Source organism: Equus caballus, chromosome 1 (genome assembly GCF_041296265.1).
Source record: "Equus caballus isolate H_3958 breed thoroughbred chromosome 1, TB-T2T, whole genome shotgun sequence".
Lineage (NCBI taxonomy): Eukaryota > Metazoa > Chordata > Mammalia > Perissodactyla > Equidae > Equus > Equus caballus.
Window position 1 is genome coordinate 53,638,207 of NC_091684.1, and position 26,788 is coordinate 53,664,994.

The 26,788-nt window shown below is 37.2% G+C and overlaps 1 protein-coding gene across 3 annotated transcripts in view; it reads left to right on the plus strand.

Moving 5' to 3' along the window:
- Window positions 1-26,788, plus strand: part of REEP3 (receptor accessory protein 3) — a 96,224-nt gene that overhangs the window by 59,351 nt on the left and 10,085 nt on the right. For all 3 annotated transcript variants that reach the window (XM_023643849.2, XM_023643840.2, XM_070225739.1), the window contains 4 exons: window positions 10,440-10,516; window positions 13,180-13,300; window positions 13,474-13,587; window positions 23,023-23,170. In XM_023643849.2, coding sequence (XP_023499617.2) covers window positions 10,440-10,516; window positions 13,180-13,300; window positions 13,474-13,587; window positions 23,023-23,170 — 460 coding nt within the window. The remainder of the gene's footprint in view (window positions 1-10,439; window positions 10,517-13,179; window positions 13,301-13,473; window positions 13,588-23,022; window positions 23,171-26,788) is intronic.

Here is a 26,788-nt window from a genome sequence, read left to right on the forward strand (position 1 = left end):
CCATAACTGAGCCATCTGGGTTGGATGAAAGAGGGAGTTTTTCTATTTCATTTCTCACATTTTGTTCCTCTTTGTTTTTAATGAGGAAAAAGTCATTATGAAGTAACCAAATTATTGCATAATGTTAATGAAGCTGGAGAAATCTTTTCAACTCTATACTATTTCTAAAGAATTCTATCTTAGGAGGTCCCTCTGTTGTCCCTGAAATGTTGTATAGAATGGATGTTTGGATGAATTGACTTGAGTGAATAACTAATAATGCTCAAGAAATAAAGTTCTCTCTGGGTGGTCTGAAGTTCAGCAGTGTTTATTTCTTTTCAGATTCAGCAGAGGTTTTTTTCTGGTGAAGCACATTTTAGTATTTTGTGCTCTGTATTTACTTAGTGTGGTTATAATTGAAATCATTAGGCATATGCAATTTTTCATTTTTTCTTAAAGACCATCATTAATTGCTTTATGATTCAAAGAATCTGAAATTAAGAGACGTTGGAAAGTTGTTTGATCTCTGATAACTTTGAAAACAACTTTGACAAAATAGATTAATATGTTGTAAACTGCTGTTTGCAGTCCAGAGTTACTTGTTTGAATCCTCCATCAACTCAGACCTTAAAATTAAGAATCTAAGTAAAAGCCTTCCTCTGTGCTTGTTTACCCAGGCACAGAGTGCTAGGTCCTGGGAACATGATGATGAACGAGACAATTTCGGTCCCTGTTGGTTGTTAGAATCAAACGACAGAGGCAGATGTTATACAAACCATTACACAGATGTACTACAAAAGGGAAGTACAATGTACAAAGATTGTATCCGACCTTTGGAGGGGGCGGGGGCTGTTAGGGAAGGCTATCCTTTGGAAGTGAAGGAATTTCATTCATACAAGGCAAATGAATAATATGTAAGATATAATAAAATATTAGTAGTTATATGATGGATCAAACATCGTGCTGGTAATCAATGTAATAGACCCTATTCTTATCCTTTTATGTATCTTCTTTCACTAATCCCTCTCATGAAAGCTTCTTGAGGATAGGAAAACCTTGACATCCAAGTGTGTAACTATTTCATGTCAAAGGACTTTGTTTATAATAGGCTCTAAGAAATATTTATCAAATTATTATATCGTATTTTTTCTTTTCATTGTGCAAGCATAATTTGACACAGTTGTATCATTTAACATATATTATTGTTACTATAATTGCTATCATAATATCACACTGCTCATAGCATAGCAAGGATAAGTTATATGAAGATACAACTTAAGAAAAGTACTTTTGAATTAATATGCCATAACCACTATTATTTGTACTCTTATAAATCTACAGCTACATGTCTCCCCCCAGAACATGATATTCTCTTATATATTTGGGGCCTGTGCATTGTTCTCAACTTCTGTGATGGAAATCATGGGGATTATTTTACAGTTGCAATTCACTTTTTGTTTGCTATATTTGTTCTGGGATCTAAACGAGTTTTATAAAAATTTTGTCTAGGAATGTAAATCATAAAAACTTATTTTGTTGAAAAATGTTAAAAAATCATGAAATGAGCCCTCCTTTTCTTTTGGCATCAGGAATAGGTAAATGCATACCTGTTAAATGGAGCATGGACTTTTGATAGTAAATTTAGCCTATGAGTACACTCATTTTACAGTGTTCACTCAGGCTTAAAATATCCTCTAATTCCTTTGAGGGAGTAAAGCTTAAAACACCATCACATGACTGTCTGGGTTTCTGAAATGCTAAATCTTTATAAAAGCCTTGTGGATTTTGCGTAATAATAAAGCAAGTGCTGGCTTGTTAAGCAGAATAATCTGATCCATGCATTGTATAAACCAGAATGTAATTTTAGATACTATGGTTTTCTATCACAGATAACTCCATACTTTTCAAAAGAACTTGCCTAATTACAAGAGTGTATTTTCTTGGAAATAAATTCATTTTGATATTTAAATGATTTTAAGATTCCATTTGAGGGATCTTTTATTTATAAATATTTTATTTTAAATTAAAATATCACATTTCTCTGCTCATGAAAAATATAGTGGGTAAAGTGTTCCAAGATAAAAATGATTGCCATTTCATTGTGACTAATTCAAAAAAAATTATTACCAAATAATTAGGAAAAATGGAAATCACAATTTTGCTTATAGGTTAGACAAGTCACTTGTTCTTTTAATAAATATTTTTGAGCATCTGTTTTGGGCCAAGTACCGTACCAGACATTAGGTGCCCTTGGGGGAAAAAAAACAAAGCAAAGTAAGCAAAATAGACCATTAAACAACATTTTTCATTTAGTCTTCCCACGGACTTTTATGCACTTTATTCTTTGTATAGCTTGACCTACCACTCAGAATATGTTTACTGTAAACTTTATGCATATTTCTAACAATCTTATTTATCTCAATTCTTGGCCTATTGAAAGTAGAAGGGGCTTGCCACTGAAGGCATGTATAATACATACTGACAACACAGATGATAACTAACAAATTCACACAGAAGCCACACTTGCCAAGGGGTCACAACAGTAATTTAAAATAATATTTTTCTGGCTCTGGCCCAATCTGCTACATGAGAACATCAGTCTTTCCTTTCCTCCAATTTCTTCCTAAATATGTCTGAGAATCCCCTGAGGGTATCTTAACCGGAGTTTCTTAAAATAGTAGTCCTCTTCTCCATTTCCAGGTCATTGGTCACCACCAACCAGGCATTAGCCATGCCACAGATGGCAGCCAATAGCACTATGATCAATGCCTACCTAATTCTGGAACCATTGCCTCTATGGCCTTGTTCTCTCAATCTCTACAGAGATTAGAGTAAAACCTTTCATATTAGGGTAAGCTAAGCTGCTATAATTATAATATGCAACAAAAATGCAATGGCTGAAGAAATATAGAAATATATTTCTCTTTCACATAGCAGTCCAGGTTAGTGTTCATTTCATCAAGGAACTCTCAAGCAACCGTTTAAGAACTGGGGCTCTGCCCATCTTCAACAAGGTTCCAAGGTTCCAAGGTTGCTCTGCTTCCTGCCCTCCCAGCCAGCAGAAGGGGGAAGAGCCTGTGGGGAGACACACCCACTTCCGAAAAGCCTCAGCTTTCTGTTGGTGAGAACTGGTCATGTGGTCCCACCTACCATCAAAGAGGGGCTGAGAAGCACCGGCCTCAGCTGGGCCACTCCCCAGGTACACCTCTGTTATTAGGCCTTCTTATGGACAGCAAGCTGTCACGTGCATCCCTCTCTTGTTTCACTGTCTTACACCTTTCATTGCAGCCAGAGCAGGTGAGGGCATTCTTGGTCACATAATCTATTCCATCTCTACCCCAGGCAAGTCCCTTTCCCATCCATATACATAACTTTTCTAAAACTTTACTCTTCTTCTCAAATCCACTGTCCTTCTCACCTATCCCCAGCCTTAAATGATGACCTGCCCTCCCACGGCAGAGTAAAAAGTAGACATTCTCAACTATGAACCGCTTCAACCCTCTTCCCTACACAGCCAGTCTTTTCTTCCTTTCCTCCTGTGACAGAGGAAGATGTATCCCAGCTTCTTTCTTGAGCCCACTCTTCTTTCTAATCTGTTCTTGTCTGTTTCATCCAGGATATTGTTCTATTAAGTATTCCTGCTTTCTCATAAATTGAATGTCATTATCCCCAGTAAAATGTTTGATCCTTGAGGATGTAAACATGCTTTTGTTTTGCCTCATGCTATTTTTTATTCTCCCTCTCCTTTTTTTCTTTTTAAACCAGATCTCTTAAAAGAGTAATTTATAATTTCTCATCATGTCTTTACTTCCTATCTACTGTCTGGCTTTTTGCATTGCTTATGAAAAGGAGCACACTAAGCTCTGCAGCCCCTATTCATTCAACAATTCACCAACATATATTTATTGAGCAGCTTCTGTGACAGGCACAGGGATTCAGCAGTGAACAAAATAAAATTCTTTGTCCTCTCGGAGTTTACATTCCAGTCAGGAAAGGCAGAAAAAAAAAATAAGTATTTGTTAGATGTGTCTATGGTGCATGATATGTGCTAAAGAGAAAAATAAGTCAGGATAAGGGAGTTAGGAGGACGTTGATGTTTTAAACAAGGTGGTCAGGAAAGGCCTCTCGATAAATATTTGAGCAGAGGCCTGAAGCAAGTGAGAAAGCTGTCCACCTGGATAACTAGGGGAAGAGCATTTCAGGCAAGGAAACAGCATGTATGAGGCCCTGAGGCAGGAGCGTATTAGAACACAAGGGACAGTAAAAGGGCCCGTGTGACTGGAGCAGAACAGAGAAGGAGGAGGAGCAGCAGATGAGGCCAGAGAGGTAGGCAGTGCCAGATCCACAGGGCCTTCTCGGTAAGAATTCTGATGGGGGCCATCAGAGGGGTTTGAGCAGAGGAATGACATGATTTGGCTTCTGTTTTAAGAACTGACTGCTGGGGACGAATGGATAAAGAAGATGTGGTACATATATACAATGGAATACTACTCAGCTGTAAAACAGAACAAAATCATTCCATTTGCAATAACATGGATGGACCTTGAGGGACTTATGTTAAGTGAAATAAGCCAGCGAGAGAAGGATAATCTGTGTATGACTCCACTCATATGAGGAATTTAAAATTATGGACTAAGAACAGTTTAGTGGATACCAGGGGAAAGGTGGGGTGGGGGCTGGGCACAAAGGGTGAAGTGGTGCACCTACAACATGACTGACAAACATTAATGTACAACTGAAATTTCACAAGATTGTAACCTATCATTAACTCAATAAAAAAAATATCATAAACATTTACACTTTCAAATAAAAAAATGCATCAACAAAAAAAAAAAAGAGAGAGAGAACTGACTGCTGGGGCCGCCCGGTGGTGCAGCGGTTAAGTGCACACATTCCACTTGGGTGGCCCGGGGTTCGCCGGTTTGATCCCAGGTGCAGACATGGCACCACGTGGCACACCATGCTGTGGTGGGCATCCCACATATAAAGTAGAGGAAGATGGGCATGGATGTTAGCTCAGGGCTAATCTTCCTCAGGAAAAAATAAAACTGACTGCTATATGCAGAGTAGATTCACAAAACCTAGGTGGTCAGTTAGAATGCTATTGCTATTGGAATAATCCAGACAGGAGATATCGTCATCTGGGCTGGGAAGCTATGTGTGGATGTGGTGAGAAATGACTTCGATTCTGGCTGTGGTTCAAAGAGCTGACGGGCTGTGCTGGGAACTTCCATCTGCCCCTCCAGTGGAGTTTCCCCTCCACAGTCCACATTTCTCCGCCTTGTTTATGGCCCAGGAGACTGATCAATACAGACTATGTCATCTCTGGCTTCCCTTTGGGTTTGGCTCCTGAGAGGCTCCTGCAGATCAGATGGCAGAATGAGCATGACGTCAGAGTACTGTTCCCTCCACTTCCCCCTTGCCACCACCGAGTTATCGGTGCCTGTCTACCTGAGGCTACAGCTCTCCCCTACAGTTATCCTCTCTGATTCCAGGAAACCTTTCCCTCTCCTCCCTCCTTCACACCTAGGAGAAATGCCAGGTCCTGCTGTTGCTAGCTCAAGGGTGTGCCACTACCCTTTATTGGTTTTCCTGAACCCTGCCCACAACTTTATAAATAGTCCCTTTAGTAAGCTTTCTTCAGATTCTTGCAATCTTGACTCACACTGGGAGCTAGTGCATCAAATATAGTAAAAACAGCAGAACATTTGTTTTTTATCAGTTATTCACTCGTTTTTCTCCCAAACAAAATGTTAAATCCTTGAGGACAGAAGCTTCATGTTTCTGTTGCCACGACATGAAGTAGGTAGGGTTTGCTACAGTTGTATCAATGAGTGTTATATGTAATGATGCCGGCTGCATCATTAAGAGGTGTCTAAATTATGTTTCATATAGAGGATTAATCAAAAGTAGGATGTTTGTATCCATCTTAGTGCTTATAAGTATAAGCTTCACCTTGTTGGATAATGCAATTCCCTGGGATCAAAGAGACATTTAGGGAAAAGTTGGGTACAGCTTTCTTGTTACTCATTGTTCTCATGAAGAGATCTAAACAACAGTTTGTTGAATTTACCAATTGTTTCTGAACTGAAAAGAAATACTATTTGTTCCCACTTTCATAAGAACATAATTTTTACCAAATAAAGATGATGCCAGTAACCTTTTTTCCCAGCAACTTAAAAGGTGGATTGTGATTTATAAAGTTACCTGTAAACTTACTTTTATTTGCATAACATTTTAATGGCACTTATTTCTATTAGATTTGGTTATATGCATTCATAAGATTATCATTGTGATTGTTTTCCTGTGAATTTTTTGTTTTAGTATTGCATTTTGTTTTGATGTTTTCTGTTGATGTAAAGATTATTTTATTTTCACATGTTTAATTATAGTTATAATTTTGTGACTTGCTCTTTTCTTTTTTTTTTTTTTTTTTTTGACCTTCTTTCTGTTATTTCCTTTGGGCAAAACCTTAAACTGGAGGGTGAGCAGCCTTGAGGTATAGTTTAAATAAAAGCTTTGCTGAGTAATCATTTGGTATAAAATCACAAACAAATCCATTAATAGAAAAAGGAAAGCAATATCTTTTCAAGGTTAACTTTCTTTGTGGTTGCTCCCATGAATAACACGTGCTTATTGAATTCATTTAATTATTGCCTAGACTTCTTTATATTAAAGGTCTATATTTCTGGTAACGAGAATGAAAACTCCATAAGTTTAAGAGAGGAGATTGTCAAATAATTTATTCGTTAAAACCAGGGAGTATTGCTTATATAAAATTGTAGCCAATATTCCAGGAAAGTGTCCAGGAATACCGTAATGATTGGTGTGGTTTGTTGTTTTTTAACTAAAAAGTCCTGGCCGCCTTCTTCTCCTTTTTTTGTTTTTGACATTATTAAATATTTTCACAACCTAAACAATGTTTTGTTTTTTTAGAGAGAAACATATATTTTAAAGCACTTATTTATTTTGTGGGATTTCAAATTAGTTTAAATTAATATAAATTATAATTGTTTAAATTAACGCTTAATATAAATTAATTTATATATTAATATTAATTGAGTTATTAATAACCGAATAAGCACTTGACTTTACTGAAGCGAGAGTGCTTTTGGAATCTATGGGGCATGTAGCAGCTCTAATCCATTCGAGAACTAGTCCACGAAACGGCAGTCCCTTTCACCTCTACTCGACTGTATTACCAGGTAAATTATGACGTTTTGTGCAGTATTATTTATAGTTGTTATCCATTTGGAAGGTCACAACCGTAATGATGGCTGTGAAATAATGAAAAATAACAAGCATTGACTTAAATAATTTTACTTTTCTGAAAGTTTCCTAAACTTTCTATGAGAGAGACAATTTAAGCCTCCACTTTCCTGGGAAAGAAGGTGACAATGTTTACACTGAAATCCCTGTGCTGAGTACAGGAGAGGGAGAGAGAACAGAAAAGATGGGTCTGAAGGCAGCCACTTCTTTGAAAAACTGCCCTGAACACAGGCTTCGAGGTGGACTGTACCTCCTTCAGCCATTTCCCAGCTCACACAACTTACTTATTTTGGCCCTCAATAAAATGGGAGGAGTTTACGGCAGTATTTGTTTTCAAACTCTGCCTCATGGAGCACTAGGGTTTCTTGGCGTCTCCTCAGGAGTCCTATGGTGGGCAGAATGGGAGGCCCACTCAGAGCAGTGTCTCTTGTAATTGTTTTATAGTTTTTTCCAGTAAAGGGTTGTACAGTTTTTAAAAGTTTGGTCACCTCCGACGTCCCTTCTAGCTCTATAAAAGCTCATCATTCTGTTTACAGTCTTTTTTCTTAATTTCTTTTTGGGGGGAGGCTTATAGTCAAACAGGGTAAAAGATAACCTGTGTTGTGAACACAGTAGAGAGATGCAAGTACTAAATTAGTGTTTGGATTTGGAAAGGCTAAGTGAATGAACTCATGAGAGCATCACTTTCCTTTAAAAGGGAGGGGTGGGGAGAAAATATACATAGGATTTTAACCCTGGAAGAATATCCCCATACTTGGACAAAAGCTTGAAATTGGCAGCAGAGAAGGATTTAAGAGAACTCATGAAAAGTGAAAACCTGAAGAGAACTTCTGGCCTTTTTTAAAAATTTGAGATGATAATCTTATAAATCAATTTTCTCATTTCAAATATAGATAATATGCCCTATTATTTGCTTTGGGCAGATTTTTTAAGCTTTCAGGAGTCTCTATGAATTAGAGTAAATTGGTATTATTCGTATTTTACAATACATTGCTTCAAAAGTTATTCATAGCTATTTTTAATGTTTGTCCATGAAAACAGAAAACCGTAAAATCTACTTGAATTGTAGTTTCCTGTTGTCTCTGGAATATCCAAACAGGCATCTGTATTTAAAACTAAATAGGTCAGTTTTCGAGCTATTTGTGTACCCTAAATTTTTTTTGTCATCTCACTGGGACGAGAACGAGGGAAGTAGTGGTTATTCTTGGACCTCACGTTCAGCAGTTCCTTACAATTTCTTTCTCCACATGGTATAATTGGCTCATAGCACCAATTCCAGTGTCAGGCAGCCTGGATTAAAATTCTGGCTAAATGACCTTGAGCAAGTCATTTTACCTCTCTGTGCCACTTTTTCCATATCTGTAGTGGAAATAATTATGTTTCCTACCTTGTAATGTTGTTGTGGGGAGTAAATGAATTAATACATGTTGTGCACTTGGAAGGGTCCCTAGCCCATAGTTGGCATGGTTTTGTGTATTAGCTATTATAGTATTGAGCAGAAGAGGAGAGATTTTAATCCTAAATGAAAGTCCAGCCTACTTGAGAAATAAGAGAGTCTATATACTCTGATAGGTGGAAGGGTATAAATTTGGAGGAATGAGTTCAAGAAAAATTAATCTGGCAGCATTCTGTGGAAAGGACTGGTACAAATTGACACCAGAGTCTCAGGAACCAGTCAGGTTGCTCTGTTCCAGGTAAGAGGTAAAAACGTCCTGCACTACTGTCTTAGTCCACTTAGACTACTGTAACAAAAATACATAGACTGGGTGGTTTATAAACAACAGAAATTTATTTCTCACAGTTCTGGAGTCTGGTTAAGTCCAAGATCAAGGTGCCGGCAGACCCAATGGCAGGTGGGGACCTACTTCCTGGTTTCTGGACAGCCATCTTCTCACTGTGTCCTCACATGGTGGAAGGGGCGAGAGAGCTCTCTGGGGGCCTTATTAGAAGAACACTAATCCCATTCATGAGGGCTCCACCCTCATGATCTCATCACCTCCCAAAGGCCCCACCTCCTAGTACACATTTGGGGTTAGGATTTCAACAGATGAATTTGATTTGGGGGACGGGGCGGGGGGGGGGGGGCACAAACATTTGGTCTCTTGTAGCAACCATCATAGTATTTGAGTAGAAAGAAAAGGATGTGTGAGACATTACAGGCTTATATGCAGGGAAAGAGGAAAAAACACTAACCTTAGACTTTCCAGCTGGGTGACTAGCCCTATGGATGTAACAAACCCAGAAATGTTCTTTGGTTTCTGAACAGTTTCTATATATTGAGAAATAAGGAATGCAAAATTTAAAAGACTAATAAAGATTAAATGTGGTCATATTTTACATTATATTATTTCTATAACAAATAAATAGCAAATAGGCTTCATAAAGAAGCGTGCAGATAAGAATAAGATCTGTTAAGGCTGGCCTGGTGGCGCAGCAGTTAAGTGTGCACATTCTGCTTCGGTGGCCCAGGGTTCGCTGGTTTGGATCCCGGGTGCAGACCACTTGGCAAGCCATGCTGTAGTAGGCGTCCCACATATAAAGTGGAGGAAGATGGGCACGGATGTTAGCTCAGGGCCAGTCTTCCTCAGCAAAAAGAAGAAGATCGACAGCAGATGTTAGCCAAGGGCTAATCTTCCTCAAAAAAAAAAAAATCTGTTAAAGAATTCTCCAGTTAAGGAAAATAGATCCAGGGCTGGCCCCGTGGCCAAGTGGTTAAGTTCACACTCCACTTCGGTGACCTAGGGTTTTGCTGCTTCGGATCCTGGGTGAGGACATGGCACTGCGCATCAAGCCATGCTGAGGGGACATTCCACATGCCACAACTGGGAGGACCCACACCTGAAAAAAATACGCAACTATGTACCAGGGGGCTTTGGAGAGAAAAAGGGAAAAATAAAATATTTTGTTTTAAAAAAAGAAAAATATATCCTATTTTTCCAATTCTTTCATTCGGATTCCTACATTACATTGTATCAGACCTGGAGATTTGTTATTCTTTGATTCTTGTATCCCAAGACTATCGATGTAATGATGTGAGGAACTTAGACATAAAACCTGTTGAGAATTAAACCATCACCTTCTGCGTTTGATCCAACATACCAGGTATCTAGAAATGTATATGACATATATATAATTATTCAGAGTTGCATATAATTTTAGTATTATTTCATAAGGATTTTTATTATTTCCAGGTTCGATGGATGATGTACTGGATTGTTTTTGCTCTCTATACTGTGATTGAAACAGTAGCAGATCAGACAGTTGCTTGGTAAGTTCTGGTATTGAGAAAGGGCCAGACTATAGATTCTATAGACTCATTATCATGTGTCCTGAGTTCTTCTCCTGTTCTTACTGTTAACTAAGTGAATTTGATCTAGTTACCTACTTACCCAATGCCTCATTTTCTTCATCTGGTTTCCCCATAAGAACATCACTTTCCTTAGAGGCCCCCTCAGAGAAAGGCAGCTCATTCTTCTCCCCATGTGCCACTCCCTGCCCACCTCCCACACACCTCCCAGTATCTTGCAGTAGAGACACTTGGCTGTCATTTGTCCTTTTTCCACACTGATGACTTCAGGCTATTCTTCCTTATCACGTCCTAAACAACTCCTCTTTTGAAGCCCACAGCATCTGGTTTTAGCACTCCCTCCCCACCCTTAAAACTCTCATCTACAAACATTCAGACCATATGACGTCGACATCCATGGGGACGCCCACTCACCACCAGCTCCTTAGCCCCTCTATTCCAAATAGCTGAGACAACATTAAATTCAAGCATCTTTATATCCTCAAGTATTTAACATTTTACTGAGGAACAGTACTTAATGGAACAACTTGAACCTCCTTGTCCTCTGTTTCAGTGGTGCTTTTTCATCTAAACTTTGCCGTCACTTCAAGAAGCCCTCCTCTCAAAGTCTTTAAACTTACTATTTGCCAGTATCTTCAGTTGCCCTTGCTGCACAAACCTTCAGCCTAGATTAGCCCTTCTTTACTTCTTTACCTGTGGTACTAAATGCAGCCGATAAAACCAGTCAGCTGCTCATATAGGTATCAATTTGAACTTCCCCATTCCCTTTACTTCCATTCCCTCCTGTATCTGTTTCAGACATTTGCTGTTCTCTCCTTAAACTGTCTTTCTGACTTTGCTGTTCTCATCATATTCTCACAGCACATTAGGTCACATTGGATTGCTAGAAAAAAATAGAAGTCATCAGACTTAAATGTTCTTAACAACCTGCCCTTATTTATGAACTTCTCTGTATCTGCACCCATCTTTCTCTTCTGATTTGAAATGTAAGTTTTCCTTCCTCTGTCCCAAAGCTCATTCATTTACCTGTTAAGTTTTTGGTTTAGGGGTGTTGGGGAGGGTTGCTTGTTTGTTTGTTAAGTGGCAGAACACAGATTCCAAACCATGCCAGGTGTCTTAAGTTTCAAAGGTCTCTTTGAAGATTTCTCATTTTTTCCTATTGCAAATGTCACATATATACATTATTAAAAAGTGAACAATATAGGGGCCACCTGGTGGTGTAGTGGTTAAGTTCGCGCACTCTGCTTCGGTGGCCTGGGGTTTGCTGTTTCGGATCCAGGGTGTGGACCTAGCACCACTCATCAAGCCACGCTGTGGCAGCATCTCACATAAAATAGAGGAAGATTGGCACAGCTGTTAGCTCAGTGACCATCTTCCTAAAGCAAAAAGAGGAAGACTGGCAACAGATGTTACCTCAAGGCCAATCTTCCTCACAAAAAAAAAAAAAAAAAAGGGGCAGAAAAAAAACAGTGAACAATGTAGAAAAAGTTTACCACTAACAATGAAAGTCCAGGAAGTCCTCTATAGTTGCACTGTGGCAGAGACCCTTTGTTGACTACACAGCAGTCATTCCTTACTGCCCCCAACCCATGTGCCTCATCAGAAGAACCCAGATTTGTTCATTTATCATGTATCCCTAATACTTCATGGACCACAAGATGCTAGTCCCCTCATGATGTATTAGTTAACTTTTGCTGTAACAATGAACAACCGTAAAAGCACAGAGGGTTCAAAAAAAAAAAACATTTATTTATTGCTCAAGCTACTTGAGGGCAAATGATTGGCTGCAGCTTTGCTGGGCTCAGCTCAGTTTTAAATGTCTTCTTGTTTCAGAACCATGGCTGAGGAAGCAAGCTGTTCTCATGGCACAAAGCTAAAGTTTAAAGCAAGAGGTTGGAGGTGTTGGAGTGAGGGCATTTAAAGCTTCTGTTGGCATGTGACACAGATCACACTCACACTCTGTTAGCCAAAGCAGGTTCCATGGCTAAACCCACAATCATTGCTTTAGGAAGTGTACTTGGCCTACAGGGCCCTGCAGAGTCACATGGAAAGGACATGGGTGTATAACCCTAATTCCCAGTCTGTTGCAGTGGTAATCCCATTCCCCTTGACATAAACAATGTAGGTCTGCACAATGCTGCAATTCTGGCCAAATGACAGTGGAGGGGAAGTTTTCCGGGAGTTCTGAGAAAGAGAAGGCGATATGTGTTTGAGGTAACATTGAGTACTTGGAGCATATCAAGTTGAGTCCTGATGCTCAGAGGTGGGTCAGGTGGTAGTTGGGCTCTGCAGACAGGGTGAGTGTACACGGCTGCCCTGGTTAAATGCTATTCATGCCCTCTCTGAACTGCTGCAGTCAGCTGGCAGCTTGCCCATGCTTGCCTAAATGGAGGCATCTTGTACTGGAAGGTGTGAATCTCTTTGGGATCAGGTCGCTCTTTTATTAACTGATCTATAGCTACTGAGGTTAATTTGTAGATTCAACCGTAGATGTTTCCCTGATCACTCACTTTTAAAGGTGAAAACTTAACACAGTGACTGAACTTTCTAAAAAGCTTTCTTGTGATTTCCTCATTGTTTGTAGTTTATTTTCACCATGGTTTTTTCGATTTTTTTCTTGTTAGGTTCCCCCTGTACTATGAGCTTAAGATTGCTTTTGTCATATGGCTGCTCTCTCCCTATACCAAAGGAGCAAGTTTAATATATAGAAAATTCCTTCATCCACTTCTTTCTTCAAAGGAAAGGGTAAGATATATAAATTATTTCCACAAATCATTTGTTAGAAATGTACGCCATTACATGGTTTATGCTATAAAATTAGTGAGAGTATTATATTATGGGGGTAAGTCCTAGTCTGGCTTCTTGGCACTATTTTTAAATGAAATTAATATCTATGGGTTTGGGGTTTTTCTTCCCAGGAGATTGATGATTATATTGTACAAGCAAAGGAACGAGGCTATGAGACTATGGTAAACTTTGGGCGGCAAGGATTAAATTTAGCAGCTACTGCTGCTGTCACCGCAGCTGTAAAGGTAATTTTTTATTTACATTTTTCATCCAAGGTCACGTTAAGTCAATGGATAAAAGTAGGGTGGCTTTTTATTTCAGATCGTTATAAAATTTTGGCAGAATTTTGTTTTCTGTTTATTTTTGTGATACTGGAAAGACAGATAATTTGAAAAACATTTTAACACACATTTTCTATAACTACTCAATATTTTGAAGCTCATAATTGATCACAAAATCAGAGCTAGTTAATTAATAAAGCATACCTGAAAATGTCATTTTGTCATAATTTTCCTACTTTATAACCTTAAAGTAGTTTTGCATGAATCGCCTTTAGTAAAGATGCCGTTCTTTCTTTCTCTGTCTTTGGTACTCTCTCTCTCTGGCAATATCTTGGTAGGATTTCTGGCTCACTTCTGCACCCCTACTTCGACCAGTTTGAGGTAACTGATTATTCAAAATAAGGCATGAAAAAATTCTATTCTTAAAACTTGAGATTTTACTTAGCCAGTTACTAATGTCATGTGTTGTGTTTTGCAAGCCAAGTTATCAAATGAATGCCTTCTGTGAAAACTTGTGTTATGGCTTTTGGATTTCTTTGCATGTAGTAATTAGTGTGGTTTATTTTAAATACCATAGCATAATTGATTTTGGTGTGTAGCATATGGAAAGAAAACAGGCTTCAGATTCAAAAAGTGCTGAGTGTGACTTTCTAAATAACTGTCAGTGATTTACTTAACTTCTGTGTTCCTTAGTTGTTTCATGTATAAAATGGGGATGTTATACTTATCAGTGAGAGCACATATAAAAACACAATGCTTGCCAAAATATAGTAAGAGCCTGATAAGCATTAATATCACCTTTCTCTGTCTCACTTCAAGTGAAAATTTGAGTTTGTTGCTATTAAGTAAAATTGAGATTGAATAGTATTCTAGCTCTTGAGTTAGGCTTTTTCAACTTAGTCATCTTGAACTGAAACAACAATGCTATGGAAATAAATATTCTAATTAAGTGGTGATTTTATATAATAGCAACAGCAAGGGATGTAAAATGTCAAATGAAATTCCCAGAATGAGCCTTCACTTTTCAGAATGATCTTTGGCTCAAGTACAATAATATGATCAACAAGATTAAAAATCAAAATTGTATTTAAATTATATAGCTATAAGTCTTGCATTGAGGAATAAGTGGAGACTTACTAACTATGTAGTACTGGAAACATAAGACAACCGTATTGTTAATGATGATTAATTATGAGTACTTTAATGTAGTATAGTTTACCTGTTATTTGGCTTTTAAAGGCTTTTTCTTTTATTGGTATAGATATGAACAAATACTAAAATAGCAAAATTTACATCTTATTTAAGGACTATTTTCTATTTGAGGAGTTTATTTACTTTTTATTTCTTGCTTAATGAAAATACATTCCTGATTTCCATATCTACTAAAAGAGATCATTCGGGAGTTTCAACATTCAACAATTAGGAATTCTACCAAGAGAGAACAGATGCAATTATCGAAGAAATAATACAATGATATTTCCCAGAACTGAAGGACATGAGTCTCCAGGTTGAGGGGACCCACACAGTACCCAGCACAGCCAATGAAAGAAAGACTGACTCTAAGCAAGGTCACTGGAATATTTCAAAACACCAGAGATAAGGAGAGACTTCTTAAAGATTCTAAAAATAAAAAGTATGTCACATCCAAATGATCAAGAATCAGAATGACATTAAATTTCTATATAGTAACAATGGAAGCTTGAAGACAGAAGAGCTTGAAATGGTCAAGCTCTCAGTCATGTGTGAGCTTAGAACAAATCTTTTATTTTTTTCTATTTTAGGCATGCAAAGTCACAAAATTTACTTCCTGTGCATTTTTTGTCAGAGTAGATATACTCTGCCATACTTAGGGAATAATCCATGATAAAGGAAACCCAGGAGATCCAGGAAACAGAGTATCCAACACAGAAGGGAGGTGACAGGAATTCCCAGAATGAGCTCTGACAGCAAGTTCAGAGTACAATTGGCCAAAATTGGATGTGATGAGTGAAGGTTGCCAGGACAGGTGTCTCCGGGAAAAGTATGGAGATGAGAATATCTAATAGGTTTAATACCATGCAGAGATGATACTTAAACCAATCTGCCCATGCTGTGACCAATCAGAAGAAACATTGACTGTAGACAGCAGGCACTATGATGGAACTGCACATTTGCCCTGAGCACCAATGAAAAATGTACTTGAGCCAGTGTGAAGAGGGAGAGCACAGGATGACTAAGCAAATGAATAAGAACAAAGGGAGGTGCCAGCCCCACTGCCCAGTGGTTAAGTTTGCACGCTCCACTTCAGGGACCCGGGGTTCACCGGTTCAGATCCTGGGTGCAGACCTAGCAACACTCAACAAGCCATGATAAGGCAGTGTCCCAAATAGAGGAGCTAGAAGAATCTATAATTAGGATGGATATACAAGTATGTACTGAGGGGCTTTCAGGAGAAAAAAAGAAGAAGAAGATTGGCAACAGATATTAGCTCAGGTGCCAATCTTTAAAAAAAAAAAAAAAAGAATTGTTCTTTGTGTGGATATATTTGTAAAAAAAAAACAAAATAATAATTGTTAACTCTGGAAGAAAACAAAAGTTATATAAGAAAGGAAATATGATAATGGAGCATGACTTGGCCCAGCAGTGGAGAGTATCTACGTCATAGTCATGAGAACACAGACTGTGGATTGAACTACTGTGATGTTGCTCTATTGGGAAGAAGGGGGAAGGAGAAGAGGACATGGAAGAGAACTGAAATCCTCATCCGCTGGATAGGGAAGTGGGAGGTTTAAAGTGGCGCCTACAGGGGGATGGAGGGGAGAGGGGACCAAGCAAAAAAACAAGAAAGCTTGTTGCTTTCTTTTGTTATAAAATGTAGCATTATTTGACTTTACAAGTAAAGTACATGTATGTATTTGCACCCCAAAGAAGATGCTGTCCGAATTTTCCGTATTTAAAAGCATCATTCAAGATGATTCTGTGGCAAAAAACTGAAAATTAAATTTCAACTTGAAAATTGTTTAGAAAATATAGACATTTTAGAATATTGCTTTAGGAAACTTAGAAGCATACAAATCCCATTTTTCCTCCTCACTTTAACACTTAAATATAGTTTATAATCCTGCTACTCTGTGAGACTCCTTCCTATGTATTGTGACTATTTTGTGGGATATTTATTTCATTTTGACTTATGTTTACTGCTTCCAAACCCTCTGTGTGGGGAATCTGAAATCCCCACTATATTATCTTATCCAAATTCCCTCTTCATTTATTACTATTTTATACTTTGCTGCCATCAGTATTTAGCATCCTGCATATTTATTCAACATCTGTTTGTTTAATTCCTACTATATGGTAGATGTGGAGGATGCAGCAAGGAACAAGATAGGTATGGTCTCTACCCTCACGGGCTACTGTAGCTGAATGTCTGTATTCACTAACTGAAAACTCGATCTCATCTTTGGTTTCTAAGAGCCTTACCTTTGCCCTCCGTTATTAAAATAATCATAAACTCACACAAAACCTTTTCTGTAGAAAGGCCATGAAAGCACTTCTATACCTACATTTCTCTGACTTTATTCTTTGTGGTTCATTGTTTGTTTTTATTTATATATTTAACATCCTTAAACCACCTCCCTACTTCAAAGGCAGGAAACAGAGCATAAAAATCATCTAAGTTACCACTGCAAAACAAACAAACATATCCCGTAATTTGAATTCATTTTGGAACTTTCTCTTCTTGTTTGTGATGCGGTGATCCTCTTGTTATCAAGTTCACTGTATATGAGGTGCCCTCGCCGTTCTCAGCATGAACACAGGAATGTTGGCTTCAACCATCCTGGATTTCATTCATTAGAAATAGTCATTAAATTTGCTGAACATAGTATAATATTAACACTGTTTGCCTCAAGTTGTACTGTGCCTATTTTCAAGTAGGTGAAATTAATTTCATCTCTGGAGATGTCAAAGAAAGGCACTGCGATGGGAGAATCACTGGACCAGACAGTTCATACTGAAGAGTAAATTGAAACTGAAATAGGAAATAGGTCACATTTAAGGAGAAACTGCAAGAAAGCCAACAGTAAGGCTGGAGAATTAATTTAAGATTTTTACAACATACAGTTTGTTAAAAATATCTTTCAGGCTAAAAATGATTGGAATCTTGATGTGACCTTTAAAGAGCAGTAATACCCCTGACTGGGTTTCCCAGGTTGAATCACCTGAGCATGTAAAAGATGAAAATAGGAATCTAATCAGAACATTTATTACACCGTAAAGCAATTTTCTGAAAATGTTACTCAGTTCTATGACCTCATTACCAGACATCTGTTCACAAGGTCAGTGTACAAGTTTATTTTGGCTGAGCAAAGCATAAACATATGAAGGACCTTCAAGGATTTTGCTGAGGATGTTCAACATTCCATAGCTTTTCACATGAGAAATGCAGGTGGCTTTTGTACAGGTGAGCAACACTACTGCCAGAAGAAGGACAGATAAGGAAAGTACTCTTAGTCATATTAACCATCTCTTTGAATTTTCTCTGGCAGCCTTTTCTTGGTGAATTGGCAGATATTATAAAAAATCAATTATCACAGAAATTAGAGCCTTACAGGTAAAATTGCTGAATTCTAATTGACTTTAAATGATGATGATTAGAACAAAAATCTTGACATCTTCCTGTCTGATAGAATGGGTTTCTGTTTGTAAAAGGATTTGAAGATACTGAACTGTTTAGTGTCATCCATTAAAAAAGAGAGCATTTGTCCAGACAGTGGAAAAGAAAGGTCATACTATTTTCCCTACAAAAATCTAGGGAAACAGAATGTTGTAATGAACATTGAATTCTCTAGCAGTCTAGTTACCTGCATTTTTTAGACCTGATTCTGCCACTAACTCGCCATAAGATTTTGGGCACTTCATTTGCACTGATTTCTCTGACTATTAATTTTCATACGTATAAAACAAAGAGGTGGAAACTGACTTCTAAAACCTCTTGTGTCTCTAAAACAGTGGTTCTCAAATAGGGGGGATTTTGCTCCCCAGAGGGACATTTGGCAATGTCTGAAGACATTTTAGGTGTCACAACTGAGGGAGGGGGATGCTGCTACTTGTATCTAGGGGGTAGAGGCCAGAGATGCTGCTTAATATCCTGCAGTTCATGATAGAAAGTTATCCAGCCCAAAACAGCAATAATGCTGAGGCTGAGAAACCCTGCTTTAAAAGTATGATGAGTCAGAAAAAGCTAAACGGATATACATAAATATGTATAGGTAGTTTTGGTGATGGGTTACAAGTAATTTTATTTTCTTTTTTATATTTTTCTCTGTTACGAATGTTCCTCGATAAATATATTTTCCTTTAATCTTAAAACCACTAAAATATATTATTCACTTAATGCAAATACAGTCAATTTCGTTCTAGGCTTGATCAGATTAATTGTTGAATGTGCGTAGGGAAAAGAGATTTCCCTAAAAGCTGGGAACGAACCTTATCTGCAATTATAATGTAATATGTCAAAGATCAACAAGAAATAGAACTTAATAGCTATTCATTATTTAACAGTATAGCAAGAATTATTCTGTAAAAGATTGTATGCTTGTAAGATTGTAAGGCATTACTGATTATGTTTTTAAATTCTTAGTAAAAAATGTGAAGAGAATAGGTTGAAGGTTTCATACGAAGGTGCTGATAAGCATAGTCAATTCCCCTTATTTAACACAAAATATACTTATATTAATGTAATGTTTAACCAGGAAATGAAATATTTAAACAAAGGCAGAATTGTTTGGGTCTAAGAAGTCAGAATTAGTCATACATGCAGGGTCCCTTTTATAGATGTCAACCATGTACCTGGATACTGAAGTAGACATTCGGATGCCCTAGAGCCCTTGAATGTAATAAGCTCTGTGTGAGACCAGCTCAGGGAGCTGCTTCTCACCTGAAGAATCCTTCCCAGAGTTTAAATGTGTTAGATCTGGATCCAGCCCCTAACCCAGTCAGCCCCTATGGTCTTCTCACTTTCTTAAATGGGTGTTCTGGGCCCATCCAAATTTAAATCCTAAGAACTTGAGCCACCTGAAGGGTTTAGGAACACTTCTGCTATTGATGATCAGTTTTGATGTAAAACAGCCTACAATATACTTCTTAATTACTTTAACTTTTGCATTCTCATCATAATCTTTCTGTTACTTTCTCTTCCATTTTTAGGATCAATTTTAGCGTAAATAGTGTACGTACAATCCTTCAGAGAATAGGATCTAAAATGCTGGGATTTAGAATTATCTTGTGGATGATAACTTCCTTCTTCCTTGCTGACTAAGACTGCTGTGTCTACACAAATTTTCCTCCTCGGACTAGAACCTTTCTTCATTTTTCTTGTACTTTTGGCTTAATATTGTATAAACCAAATAGAAGAAAATAAATAAAGCATTATAAATTTAAACAGAACCTCAATACCTTTTAGCATTGTTATTGACAAGTGACTGTTGTGCCCTGTTTATGTCCTCAAAATAGAGAAATAGTTTTTCTTTTAATGATTGGAGCGAGGAAATAGATACAGGGAAAATGAGTGGGAAATAGATCAGAAATTCTTATAGAGCACCTCATTACAATTAAAACTCCACCATACCATCTGTGACTAATTTTTTAATATTAAAGAAATTGTTGGGGGAAAAAAATCACCCATCCCATCTGCCTAAATATTTTTCTAAAAATGTTTCTAAAAACTGTTTTCATTTTTGCATATTTTTCTCTGTCACCTTATAACTATACTTCATACTTGCAACCATATTATGCATATGATTGAGAATTCCAAGGTAGAGGGGAGGTATTTCCACTCAACATTTTATTGCAAACATAATTCCCTTATTAATGGACTTTTTGTGCTGAAGATATAAAAATTGGAGGGAATAGGTCTGCCTTTAGATGTGATTATTTTATAATTACACCTCTCCTTCAAAGTGGTCACATTAGATGTTTATAATTTATATAATGTTTTTGAAGTTCATAATACTGCAATAATTCTCTCCCATATTCCCATATTAGTTCTCTTCTGGGCCCATAAGAAAATATGCAGTGGAAAATCCAATTTTCAAGGTGATAATGGCTGTTAAAGATCTATGGGTCCTCAGAGAGGGTACACAGCCCCTTTTTGCTTTTCTCGACAGTACCTGGCCTTTCTTGAAGCCTTGAGGGGATTGATAATACTGAGGCTACAGAGTTGGTTACTCAAGAGCTACGTTAAAATCCAGGCTGTAAATAGATCACCAGACATCTCAGGGTTGGTCCTAGCTCACCTTTAATCTAAACCTGAAGCAAACCTTTGGTGGGTGGTGTAATCTGCCCATATAGATGCCCACGTCCATACCTGTAGTTTGCTGCTGAACCTCTGCATGTAAACTCAAGTGTTTACATTAAAACATGCTGCTATCAAAGGAGAACTCTCTGGCAGTCAACAGTAATGACAAAGAGGAGGTATAAAGAGAGTATTTAGTTTACTTATTACATACTTAATATCAGTACTCTGTCAGGTGCACTGGGAGAACAGAAGAAGCTTAAGATTTGTCCTCCTCCTCTAGTTTCTTAAAATCTTGCTCTGGAGCCAAAATATACAGAGTACAATAATAGAACTAACAATAATATGTGAGTTCTTTTGTGAGATACGCCCTAAGTAATTAGTTGATTATACTCATTAAAGATACTAAAATTTGTGGATGATATAAAGCTAGACTGATTGAATGGCACTTTGACTCACTCACATTCGGAGATGTACTTTCTTGAGTGGGAGTGTTTACAAGTTACACCCAGCCTTGGAAATCACACCTGAGTTGGGTAGAGGGTATCATGGACGTGTATGCCATTTATCATCTGTTCGGCAGTAGGTAAAAAGTCAAGAATTGCTGAGAGAAAGCACAGAAATAACAAGGTAGGAATAAAGAAAATGACAGTTCTGAGAAAACAAGGCATCTGTTTCAGATGAACATTGGTCACTTCCTTTTGGTGTGTCTCTGAAGTCATCTGTCATCCTCTGTTTAATAAGTAAATGATAACTGATAGAGAATATAATTAATTAAACCATGCCAAGAATGTTAAAAGATGTATAGAATCCAGTTATTTTTATTGAGGGTGTAGACCCTTTAATTTAGTAATTCCTTTTCACATCAAAAAATATGGTAGAAATACAAAGCTTAAGTGGGGTGTGGAAATGATGTTTGGTTTTGACATAATAGGATCCCACTAACTCAGAGCAGCTGAATCAGGACTCATGAATCAAGACCTTTTTCTTCAGTGTAAAATATTTTAGCAGTGATGTTTGAATGTTTATAGTACCTTGGGCTTTGAAATTTAGGGATGAACCATTATGGATGAGTTTCTACAGTAACGTTATAATTAGAAGCAATCATAAATTCACATGTGTGAGAAGAAGAAGAAGTGTAAAAACCCTTTAGAAGAATATTTTTAATCCAGCTATAAATAAGAAATGAGTCATCTATATGCCATGCAAATTTTCAGAGTGGCTAAGTTGAGAAATTATTTTTTTCTCTTTACAAAGCTTTATACTTGGGGGGAAATGTAGTTATGTCTGAAAAGTTCAGAAATGTCCCTTTCAAAGCTGTGTGATGATGAAATCATTGACCTTTCTGCAGTAATAGAAGTGTTCTATATCTACACTGTCCAGTAACAGTAGTCACTAGCCACATGTGGCTGTGGGCATTTGTTGTGGCTAGTGCAACTAAGGAACTGAATTCTTAAGTTTATTTAATTTTAGTTCATGTAAATTTGTGTACCCACATGTGCCTAGTGTCTACCATATTGTTAAGGCTTTAAAATGACTTAAAGTCAAATTGTACAGTAGTAGATATGCCTTGCCAGATAGTGAATTCATTAACTGAATGTCATTTCATATCTAAGATTCTTTGGCTCTTAAATCTTTTTACCTTGTTCTAGGTAGAGTCATTAGCACTCCTGATTTAGCTTAGCTTTAAAACAGCATCTCTTTTACTTTAAAAAATTCTTTCTGCTCATAAACTTCAGCCCCGAAGTGCTAGTTTTTAGAAGACAGCAAAATTATCAATGCTAATAGCATAAGGGTAAGCTCATCATACACTTTTTTTTACATTCCAAAATTAAATTTTAAGCTGAAATGTTTGGGGGTGGAATGTATTGATGTTTACCATTTACTCTGAAATGCATTAAGAAGTGGAATGATGGATGGATATGTAGTAGATATGTGATAAAGCAATACAGCAAAATATAAATGATATATGGTTATCCACTGTACCATTCTTTGAACTTTTCTGAAAGTTTCATGATAAAATGAATAAGCTTCATGATATAATGTGAAGGGAAAGTTAAATGCGAATGTATTAAATATTTTAAAGTGTGTTCTTTTTTTGGATCTATCACTTCTCTGTTAAATAGAGCCAAGGAGCAATAACTGAACGTTTACGAAGTTTCAGTATGCATGATCTAACGACCATCCAAGGTGATGAACCTGTGGGACAAAGACCCTACCAAACTCTCCCAGAAACAAAAAAGAAAAGTAAACTCGCCTCCAGTGAATCAGCAGGTGTGCTTGTTTGTTTTAATATATCGTTCTTTCATCATTGGGATTTGGAGTCAAGATGGGTACTAAAATAACACCTGGTAACTCTCTGAATTTGAGCAGACAAAATTTATTCTTAAGCTTATATTTTTGAGCTTCACATTTAACTGTAGTTCTCTTTCTCTAAATTTTCTCTAAATAAGTGTAGTGCTTGCCCTTTGTTGACTCTGGAGATAATCCAGCTAAGAAAGTAGCTGTAGCCTCTTGTGCTGCCCATGAATTTTTAGAAGTGGTGGGTGTGGTTACCACCACCTCCCTCCCACCAGCACTAGTTTTGACCTCTGATCAATACTCTTGCTAGTCAGACTATGGAGAGACATCTAAGGAGTTTTTTATAGTTAAACACTCTTTAGTGTAAGTGCTGTGAACAAATAAGGATATTGACTCACAAGATGAAAAATTTTAAGTAGGTGACAAAAGATGACTCAGTTTGAAAATAGGATTACTCCAATGGAAAATGTGTTGAAATTATACACTCTAGTTCAAGAAGTGACTTGTAGTATATTCCACTGTAAATTAGGAGCATGTCATAGTTGATATATTCTAAAAGTTTAATAAATTATTGTGATCTTAGAAACATACACATAAATAAAAAGACATAGTTCCTTAGTCAATTTATCACATATAATAAGGTTGTAGTTCAAGGCTCAGCTGAGAACGAAGATCTTCAGGACATTTCTTGTTAGTGTACTATTAAGTCCGTAAGGTACAGGGCTCCTTGATCTTTGTTTTTTTACGTAGAAGTTTTCTTTTGAGGGAGATTGAAAATCATCCTTTATAATTAAAAGTGATTTGAAAAATAATAGTCCCTTCATATAAAGAAAAAGTAGTAAACTTTCTTTAAGTTCTCCCCAAAATGAATAACTTTATAAAGTTGGTGGCTATTTTCTGAGGCAGTAATTAAGCATTGGCTGTTGATTAAGGTAGTAATGCCCTTAAGAGTGAGGAACCATTGAACTTTGAACTATCATCCTTAATACATTAATAATGTAAAAGTAGTTCCTAATATATGCATTTTCCTTTTTTTTTTTTTTTGAGGATGATTAGCCCTGAGCTAACATCTGCCACCAATCCTCTTTTTTGCTGAGGAAGACTGGCCCTGAGCTAACATCTGTGCCCATCTATCTTCCTCTACTTTATATGTGGGATGCCTGCCACAGCATGGCTCGACAAGTGGTGCATAGGCCACACCTGGGATCCGAACCAGCAAACCCGGGTCTGCCAAAATGGAACATGCGAACTTAACCATTCGCCACCGGGCCAGCCCCTATGCATTTTCATTTTTTTTGTTTTTTTTGTTTTTTTTTTTTTTTGAGGAAGATTAGCCCTGAGCTAACATCTGCTGCCAATTCTCCTCTTTTTGCTGAGGAAAACTGGCCCTGAGCTCACATTCATGCCCATCTTCCTTTACTTTATATGTGGGACGCCTACCACAGCATGGCTTGCCAAGCGGATGTCCACACCCAGGATCTGAACCAGCAAACCTCAAGCCACCAAAGCAGAACATGTGCACTTAACCGCTGCACCACCGGGCCGGCCCCACATTTTCTTAATATGCATTTAAAAATTAGGTGATTCTGATTATATATATTTTGCTAATTTGGACCAGTAAGGAGTCCTTTATCCACAGTTTATTCAAAAATTTTCCTTAGAATTGGTTAAGAATTATATTCCAATTATTTAAATGAAAACAGGATTACAAATATGAAAACCCATAACATTGTTTTTATTGTATTCATCTATTAAATTTAAAATGGTGTGACTAAAATATTTTAAGATAGTGAGGTGCTGTTTAGTTCTTTTAAATTTCAAACCATGAAATTAAATTAACTTAAAGATTTATAAAAATACAAAGTAAGTTCTAGCAGTACGAGAAAGGTACTTGTTCAGTTATGGAATTAAAATTTTTATACGCATTACTTTGCCCAGATTCCACACTTTCTACAGAATAGTATATATTCTGAGATTTTCTGCCCTGAGGGAAAAAATTTAACCAAGTTTCTCTCTTGGCAATATTTTTAAGAAAGTAGTATGGCTCTAGGACAGAAATAGTTGAAGCAATGATAATAATAGATAGTCTAGATAGACACAAATCCAGATATACATGGAAATTTGCCAGATGAGAATGATGGCTTTCAATTTGGCAGGGGAAAGGCAGATCAATAGATGGTGTTAGGATAAATGCTAGACTTGGAAGGTGAGGAAGAAATGAAGTTGTCCCTCAACCTCAAACCTTTGATCAACATAAATCCTTAAAAGACTAAGACAAATATAAGAAATTAAACCATATAGTAGGAAATTCCTATGTATATTTTTATACTCTCAAGATAGATCATCCAAACCAGAAAACATAAAGGAAAAGTGTCATAGATTTTTCTATATAAATAAAAACATAAAACCACCATATAGAGAGAAAAAACCCACACCATGGGAGACAAAAGACAAACTACAACTGTAAGAAATATTCTCATTATATGTTACAGGCAAAAGGTTCAGATTTTAACTATTCAAGAACTCTTTCAAGTCAACTATTGTCAATATAGCTGAACGAGAAATACGTGAAAAAGGTATTCAACCTCACAGACAGTCAAAGAAATAGTACTAACAGTAAATTTTGCTCACCAGATGGGCAAAAGAAAATTTTTAATTAGCAATGCTCTGTGTTGGTAACTCTTCTAATTATCTATTGCTGCCTAACAAACCACCCCCAAACAGTGGCTTAGAAAAACCAGTCATTTGTTTTGCTCCCAAATATGGGGATGACAGGGCTCAGCAAGGCAGTCCTTGCTCAGGGTGTTATGCAGCTATCATCAGACAGTAGCTGGGGCTGCAGTCATACTCCCCAAGGCTTCTTCACTCAGATGTCTGGTGTCTGAGCTGGGAAGAGTCAAACAGCTGCTGGCTGAAACAGCTGGGGCTTCTCCAGCATCTCTCTCTCTCTGTGTCTCCCTACATGGTCTCTGAGGGACTCTGAGGGTCATTGGACTTCTTACTTAGCAGCTGAAGGCTCCCAGAGCCAGTGTCCCAAGAGAAAAGGCAGAAGTTATGCAGCGTCACTTCCGCCTTGAGGCTGTTTGTTGAGGCAGGTACCTACAAAGGCCCTGGAGATTTAAGAGAAGGGGAGACAAGTGTCAGAGTTTATGGACATGTTTTAAAACCAACACTAGCCTACACTTGTTATGAGAGTTTAAAGTGGAGTAATCTTTTGGGTGACAATCTGGCAATCATTATCAAAATTTATTCCCTTTAAATCAACAAGAAACTTCTGGGAATATGTCATAAGGAAATAATCAGACAAATGTTCGAAGATGTACGTACAAGAGTGTTCATCTCATTGATGTTTGTAGTAATAAAATATTGAAATAAACCAAATGCCTAAGAGAAATGGTTAAGCAGAAAGGTAGTTTATTAGCCAGGAAAAATACTAAATAATGTCAGTCTATACTTACTGGCATGAAAACATATCCAGATTGTGGGGGAATAAACAATAACAATGAAATAGTATGTTTTATAATCCTATACTGTAGAGACACAATAGACAAATGAAATGGATTAAAATATGTAAAATTATTTTTCAAATAT